Consider the following 8,593-nt stretch of genomic DNA (forward strand, 5'->3'; position numbering starts at 1 on the left):
ATGGTTTGATATGGTCCGTCAAATTGTAAAATTACTTTTATTATAAAGTAGATCTAACAGATAGCATGAATTCATGTCAGTTTGTGTAATTATTTTGTAAATGTAGCAATACTCTTAATTTAAGGATAAAATTAAATAATAAATGTGATGAGATTTCTGAATTCAAGTTAAAATCTAAAACAAAAATCAAAATTTCATTATTTCTAGGATAATTATTTTCAAATCTAAATTAAGCCCGATTACATAGATGAAACTATTTCATCTCATATAATTATTACAATTTTTTTTAGAGGTGATACCCGCATGGTGTGGGGCAAGGTAGACCCTTCCTCACACCATGCTGGATAAGGGTTTTCAACCCTGCTCCCGGGAGGCAAGGGATGGGATCGAAACCGCACCCTACCCAAGCCACACAAACCATTGGGTCTAAAAACTATTTTTTGGTCTAAAAAAAAATTTTGGATCCAAATTATAATATAATTAAAATTTATAAATACAAAAAGAATTTAAACTCATTAGAATTGTATTTTGCATTTAAGTCTCATATTTCTTAAGTATGACTATTACATTTTCTTGGCCTCCTATATAAAAATTAGCTTAGGAGGCTAAAGCAATCCAGTAAATTGAATACAATTTCAAGTTTTCAACAAATTGTATATATACACAATATATTTATTTCATAAATATTTATATAAATATTTAAAATTTGATTTTTTTATATATAGGGTAGGCGGAGCAGGGGGGCCCACTGGGGTCAGCCCGGCCCCGCTGGGTATTCTCCCTATAGGGCGGATGGGGGTGGGGTAGCACACCCCTAATTTTTTTCAAATTTCCACACAAAATATAATAAACAATTCAATTTTTTCAAATTCTAAAACAAAAATTATATTAAAAAATTATATTTTAACAATATTTTATTCAATTTTCAATTTTTATCTCATCTCATATGATTTGTGTAACCAAACGAGATCTTAGAATTTATTATGAAAACATTTAGGCCACAAACTATCCCATCTCATTTAATTATTATATATTTCTCAAACTCTCAAATAAAATACAAAAAATAGTTCAACTTTTTCAAATCTAAAAATAAAAATTATATAAAAAAATTATATTCTAACAATATTTTATTTAATTTTTAGCTTTTATCTCATCTAATCAGTGTAACCATTTTCTACCAAATTTCTAATAGATAAAAGTGCAATTAGGATTCGAGTAATGCTAATTATAATTGTGCAAGCATCTACATTCATTTAAAAAAATATATATAGTTTATTATTAAAAAATTAATTTTTTTTTACTAATTTTTTTTTTCTAAAGAATACGTGGCGTTTGTGCATTGTATGACTATAAATATTATTTCTATTATCCAATATTCAAATTTCATATGATACTAGTGTTTATCTTATCAGAAGGGCTTGTTGACCTTCATAATACAAGAGGATGGTCTAAGTAGATAAATCATATCTATCCAACGATCTTATAAAAATAAATTTATAATCTGTGACTTGATATAAGACATCAGCTTATAAAAAAAAAATCATTTGATAAAATATCTCTAACATCTTAGATCAAATCCATCAATTTATAAGCGTATTTTTATATGATTTGAGTAAATTTAACATTTCTCTTATCAAGAGTAGAATAGAGTAATTTTTATTTTAACTTTTTTGGCTAAATGAGAGATTAAGGGAATATTTTGATTAGATAATAATAGGCTGACTATTTCCTACACCTCTTTACTGTATTTGAAATTTTTATTTTTTATTATTTTCTTTTAAGTATTTTTTTTAACATCCTTAATTATTAAAAAAATTTTAAAAATATATAATTTCATTGATAAATAATTCTTTAACTATTAAATAAAAATAATAAAAAAGTGATTGATTTATCAAAAAGAGAAACCCAAGACAAAAGTGGTGGCGTGACCCTGCAAAAGCATCAAAAGAAAAGGACCCCCACCTTACACAGCTCACACTTTTAGAAACCACCACCCTTCACTTCACTTCAATTCAATTCACTTGACAGTTTAACTCTCCCCATCAGCAGCTAAGGAAAAACAGTGAAAACCTGATATTCCAACTTTCAGTCAAAACCGTCAAAATCAACATGTTGAAAGACTTTGGGAGCAGAGCATCTTATGATGATGGACTCTCACGTAGTCATACTTCTGTTTCCCTATACATCCACACTGTATATACCGTACCAAATAGACCTAAAACAAAAGAAAAGCAAGTACTTTTTACATTGCAAGCTCAGACTCAGAGAGCCCAGAAATCGCAGCTAGGACAAAGTTTATGAAACAGTAAACCAAAACAAAGATATCTTGACTAGTGGAACTAAGGCAAAGAATTTTTTTTTTTTTTTTTTTTTCCAAATCTGTTTTCTTCTTTTTACTTTCTTTTCTATCTTGGGCCAGAGAGTTCCATGGCAAAGGAATCCAAAGAATGTTCATCATCATCCTCATCCATGGTTGTGCCAAACAAGCTTGATCGATCATTTCCATCATCATCATGTTTTGATGCAGTGGTAGGGCGGGACGACATACTTTTGTTAGCATTAGTGTGAGAGTGATTCATACTGGGATTGGTATTATTATGTGAGGCTGCCCACTTCTCGGCTAAGCCATCACCTTCGAGCATCCGGACCACTTCCGACATCTTGGGGCGGTGGGCTGGCAAGTATTGAGTGCATAGCAAAGCTACCTGCAGCATCTCCCCTACCTCTATCCGGTCGTAGTTGCTCACAAGCTCTCTGTCCACCAAGACTTCCACGTTCTTCTCCTGCTGAACTTTTTTTACCTGTTACCAACGTTATAAACTTTAATTCTTTAGTTTGTACATGAGAATGCTAGGCTTTTGTGTTAGATCTACATCTTTTTGGAGAAAAAGTAAAGTTCCAAGACCAACTAAACATATAATTTGTTAAAAAAGAAAAAAAAAACAATTTAACGGCTAGTATCATATGGGGTGCACAAGAACGGCCATTTTAGTCCTTTTACGAGATCCTTTATTATTTAAATAAGCATTATGGTCAAACAAATCTATATGCATTCGTCAAAAAGAAAATATTAAGGATGCATTGGTTTTAAGCTTTTGGCATACGTTTCATTTGCTTGTAAACTTATAGATACAACTTTAGCTTGCAATAGTTTAAGAGGAAACGTACCCACTCAAGCATGGCTCCTTTCTGATTAACCGTTTTGCCAAAGTCAAGAGCTCGCATTCCAGTTATTAGCTCTAACAAGAGAATGCCAAATCCAAATACATCCGTTTTCTCAGATGACTGGCCGGTTGAGAGATATTCCGGTGCAATATGCCCAACAGTGCCACGAACAGCAGTGGTAACATGGGAGTCTTCATGGTCAAGGAGCTTTGCAAGGCCAAAATCACCAACCACTGCCTCATAGTAATCATCAAGGAGAACATTAGCAGCCTTTACATCTCTGTGAATTATCTTCGGATCACATTGCTCGTGTAGATAAAGAAGGCCCCTAGCAGCTCCAATCGCTATCCTCTTTCTTGTGTTCCAATCAAGTACTGGCTTTCCTATCACAAGAAACAGGATATTGGGCCATTGGCTGTTTATCAAAACATACGGTAGAGTGGCTATAAGAACAGTTGTTTGCATTTAACAGAAAAGGTAAGTTCGAATTGACTAAAGTCACTAAACATTGAGGCCTCAGAAAAAATATTTTTTTTTTGTGGGGGGGGGGGAGCATAGCTCTAAAAACTACTGTCAAAGGAAGATCATTCTGCAACTGCTCTCATTTTCCCCTTTTTCTGTTCGAATCACAAGATTTTACCAAACGCAGAATACATCAAGATTAACTTCTCACACCATGTTCATCAGAAAAATTATTAATCAGGGTGGTCTTATGATCAGTGCTGTTGCTATCTATTTAGTACTTGTAGGTGGATAATCCCAGATTGGGAATCAGCATCTTAAGACCTTCTACCCCGTTTGCCTCTTCATTTTGATCAAATAGTAATAAGATCACAATAAAAATTAATCTTCTACCATGAAACTTTAGTGACAGCATTTGCAGCAAAGTAAGATATGACCAACCTCTAAGCCTGGAGGCCACACTTCCATTAGCCATGTAAGGATACACCAGGAGCCTCTCGTTAGGAGTTGCACAATATCCAGTGAGTCGAAGCAGGTTCCGGTGAACTGCCAAGCTGATCATCTCCAGTTCTGTTCGAAACTGTGATTCCCCGGTGGTTCCAGTCACGTCTTTCAGCCGCTTCACTGCCACCATGATTCCATCTCCTAGCTTTCCCTTATATACATTCCCAAAACCTCCAGCACCAAGGATGTTCTTAGAGCTAAAATTGTCAGTTGCTGATTGAAGCTCCTTGAAAGTGAACTTTCTTAGGTTGCCCAAGCGCATCAGTCCTTCTTGGTTGTCTGCAACAAATATCAAAGACCAGTTTGAAGTTATTATCAGTTGTTGTAGTTGTTTACTATAGGAATTTTTTAATTGAATTCTGAAGCTACAAACCATTGATGTGTAGGATGGTTTGCTTTTTCTGTCTCTTTCTGCACCATAGTCCAAGTGCCAAGCATATGAGAAAGATAGAACTGAAAGTGACTCCAAGTGCAATTGCTAGTTTCCTGGACTTGTGTTTTCCTGTGAACAAAAAATACAAATCTTGTTTTGAGGAAAAAAAAAGTAAGAAAAAGAAAGGGATGGATTAAACCAGAGGATTGAGGTTTAGAGCTTTGACCAGATGATGATTTCAGAGAGAAGGAAGGGGGGACAAGAGTGACTGATCCAGCGCAACTTTCAGTGGAGCTGCTTCCACAAATCAATGGGTTTCCCACGATACTAGGGAAGACAATTTTGAAACAGAAAGCTAAATCAGGTCATATGTACTAATTAACCACAGAGAGAGAGAGAGAGAGAGAGAGAGAGAGAGAGAGAGAGAGAGGTAGAGCAACCATACTTGAAGGACCTGGCTGGAAATTTGGGCACTGGTCCACTCAGATTGTTATAAGACAAGTCCCTGAGTGATGTGATTATCATGAACAGAACCAATTGATCAGATTTTGAACAAAAGCTTCTACAAATTAGAAATAAAACACATTGCACACTTGTTTCTATTTCCAAGACATACTGATATCAAACAAATTTGAGGAAGAGAAAATAAGAAACAAACGAAAGAGAAAACCCATACTCACAAGAAAGTAAGCTGAGAGATCTTAGCTAAAGACACGGGAAAAGGCCCAGACAAGCTATTGTTGTTCAGCCTCCTAGTATCATTACATGACAAAAGAACACACCATCAATATCTTATATCTAAAAAACAAAGGCGAATAATGCAGTCAAATTTAACTGCTCAGAAGGCAAGGAAATAGTAGAAGAGAAACCATTATATTTTATTTAGCTCCCTTCACTTTCACAAAATTTTTCATCTCATATCATTTCATTTAATCATTACAATTTTTCAAATTTCCATTTAAAATAAAATAAAAAATTCAACTTTTTCAAATTTTAAAATAAAAATAATATTAAAAAAATATATTTTAACAATATTTATTCAACTTTTAACTTTTATCGTAACTCAACCAAAACAAACGACGCCATGTACATATGTAACCTTATATTTCACCTAGAAGACTATCACAACAGTATGGCTGTGCGTCTGAGGATTAAATTTCGCTTTTCAACAAGGACAGCAGAAAACAATAAAAGACCAGATCACGCTTCATCGACTTTCTTGACAACCGAATAGGGGATAATAAGGAGACAAACTGAAACTGCATACTCACAGATATTGGAGAGTATTCAACTGGCCCAGAGACTCGGGGACGACACTCGATAATCGGTTGTTAGAGAGATCCAACGTCTGAAGTTTTGGAAGCATGCCGAGCTCCGGTGGGATTTTTCCAGAGATATTATTGTTTTGCAGCAATCTACAAGTTCGCCCAGACACAGTGAGACATATAAAATCAGAATCCAAAGTGGGTTGGTAACATTCTTATGCTCTCTTTCGTTGCAGAAGAGTGTAGGAAATGAAAAGGATAAACATGAAAACATTCAACAAGACTGTGCCTTGTTCAACTACCTGGCCCGGTAGACTTGTTTCTTTCACTCTTTTCAAAAAGGCAAAGCAACAGAAAATTGAGGCTCAGAATTTCATTTTCTTTTCTTGGCAACCAAGCGGAAAAGAAAAAAAAAAGAAAAAAAAAAAGAAAAGGAAAAGGTGTTGCGAAAAGCCAAAATATACTCATTTTTCTTACACTTGTCTAAGATTTGTGAGATTTGCAATGGCTCCAGATAAAGTGCCAGATAGAGATTGGCTTGGCGCTCCCCTGTGAAACCCAGAAACGAAAATGGACATTTTAGCTCAGTAATCAAATCCTGTTTTAGTTAATGAAATTACAAAATAATGAAGAATACAAACTCACAGGCCTATGACAAGGTTTTCAGGAGAGCAGGTAATCATGGCCCAGCTACAAGGATCCACAGAGTCTTCGTCCCAGTTGTTCAACACTCCATGTGGATCATTCAGGCCTGTTCTTATGTTTATCAACGCTTCCACTACACCAAATAAAAAAACAAACAAACAAAACCCAGAAAAAAAATTTTCAAACTTTGTACGCATCAGAAATTATCATATTCAGGCAAAATAGAAAAGAGGACTGGTTGTTCACAACGTTTCGTGCCTACCTTCATGATTGCGAGGCTCATAGGATAAACAGAGTGTAGCAGAAGAGAGAAGGAGAAGAAGAGGAGGAAGAAGAAGGTCAAAGAGATTTGAAGCCATGGTCATAGGATGGTGGTGATGAACATGTTCCACTCAGACCACGAAAATGTTAAACACACACACTCTCTCTCTCTCTCTCTCTCTCTCTGTCTCGCCTTCTCTTACTTGAGTCTTTCCACAGCGTTTCTTTTTCAGTCACCAACCTTTGCTTTACAAAAGACGAGAGAGAAAAGAAGCTACATTGTTTACAAAATATATACAAAAGGGAGAACAAGTCTGCTTTTTTCGTGTGATTGAGAGAGAGTGAGAGAGGCGAATCAGGTGAGTGATATGAGTTGTCTAGAAGCGAGGGGTGCGTCTTTGTGAATGTGTGTGCAGAAACTGAGAGGGACGTGGGTGGGGTACCGAGTCTGAGATTGTAAGTTGGTCTGACTGGGGGCTTGAACACGCGCCACCCTGCCTCACTGCCTCTCCCTGAATCTTTACTTGTTACAGCTTATAAACATGGAGAGGGTGAGCCCCAAATTGCCAGAGAGAATTAAGACCCCATAAATGGATGTGTTTATGCTGATTTGATTTTAGACCTTTCACTCTCTGATTTCTGATCTCTGGGTGGCTACCACCTATCTTCTTTTTTTATAGTCTATTGGTCTATCAAGAGGTGCTCCTCAGCATTCCATTATTATGGAACCAGTGGTTCGAGGATAGTATACTGAACTTCCTCACATGATTTCGTGCATTTTACTATCCATCTCAAATTCTGTGCATCTATTTTCCGAAAATTTGGTAGAATTTTGACAAATAACCATTATTTGGTGGAAACTTGAAAAATAACCATAGAATGAAACTGAATGGAGCCACGAGGATCTTCAAAATGATTCAAAACTTGTACAAAAGTTTTGAGTCATGCATTTTTGTTGTTAATACGAAGTGGTTGATCTAGAAATGTTCACGACTTCTGTGCTGGCAGATATCTCATCCGTTTTAGACTTATAAAAAATAATTTAAAAATATGATTAATCACATCAAATCATGTCAATTTATAAAATTATTTTTATGTAATTTTTGTATAGCAAAAATATTGAATAATATTTATCAATATTCTTCGTTTAAAAAAAACAAAACCAAAATGATACAAAATATTGCTTCAAATCAGCATTTCTCTGTTTGAGGTTCAGATCCAAAGATTTGGCTGATGAATAAAAAAAAAAAATACAAATGTTCTTGATACGTGTAGATACTTTGTCATAGTGTTGCATCCAATTGTTACGATTATACCAATATTCTCATGCGGAGACCCAAAAAGCTGGAACCTGTTCGATCCCTGCCTATACAAATGACGAATATATAGATACATATCTCTTTATATATATAAAGCCTCTATGAGACAGAAATTCTTGTTTTAACATTTTTTATTTTTTTTGCCCCATTAAGTAGAATTGCCCTCGCCTGATCGCAGAGCATCTTCACATCTGCCTCCAGCAATGGCTTGCACTCCATCATATGCTCGATCTGATGGCCCAAATTCGCGTTCGAGGGCATCGTTTAAGCCTCTCTCTACCTGTTCCCTTTCCGATCCACACTGCCGAGATCACCGATTTCAAGGATCGAAAGCCACAAAGAGAAAACCGACCAAGTTGATCTCCGAGTTTTCTTAATTCAGTATAAATTTTATCCTCTGGAATTAGTAATGTTGAAGGAAGGAAGAAAGGAAGCAAAAGAGTCAAAAAAATAATAATAAAAGAAAAATGTTTCGAAATAAAATAGACATATACCTCTCTTGCTCCAACTCTCTGGGCTCATCATAGGTAGCTTGCATGTGTAGTTGGACGATGGAATAGAGGACATGCGAAAGTTTTCTTCCTCTCGGTTTGCTTGAG

At 35.5% G+C, this 8,593-nt stretch overlaps 1 protein-coding gene across 2 annotated transcripts; it reads right to left on the reverse strand.

Annotated features, from left to right (window-relative positions):
* Positions 1–2,078: 2,078 nt before the first annotated feature.
* Positions 2,079–7,573, reverse strand: LOC121243247 (probable LRR receptor-like serine/threonine-protein kinase At2g23950). Of its 2 annotated transcripts, XM_041141342.1 has the most exons (11): positions 6,677–7,573; positions 6,415–6,547; positions 6,247–6,318; positions 5,776–5,919; positions 5,185–5,256; positions 4,950–5,009; positions 4,731–4,831; positions 4,505–4,633; positions 4,069–4,410; positions 3,169–3,548; positions 2,079–2,801 (listed from the first exon to the last, which is right to left on the reverse strand). In XM_041141342.1, exons 1-11 carry the CDS (start codon positions 6,777–6,779, stop codon positions 2,406–2,408), a joined length of 1,932 nt encoding a protein of 643 aa, XP_040997276.1. In that variant the 5' UTR covers positions 6,780–7,573; the 3' UTR covers positions 2,079–2,405. The 2 variants fall into 2 exon arrangements, with proteins under 2 accessions (XP_040997276.1, XP_040997277.1); XM_041141343.1 differs by lacking the exon at positions 5,185–5,256 and having other exon boundaries at positions 6,677–7,127.
* Between the last annotated feature and the right edge of the window lie 1,020 nt (positions 7,574–8,593).

This window comes from Juglans microcarpa x Juglans regia, chromosome 8D (genome assembly GCF_004785595.1).
Source record: "Juglans microcarpa x Juglans regia isolate MS1-56 chromosome 8D, Jm3101_v1.0, whole genome shotgun sequence".
Lineage (NCBI taxonomy): Eukaryota > Viridiplantae > Streptophyta > Magnoliopsida > Fagales > Juglandaceae > Juglans > Juglans microcarpa x Juglans regia.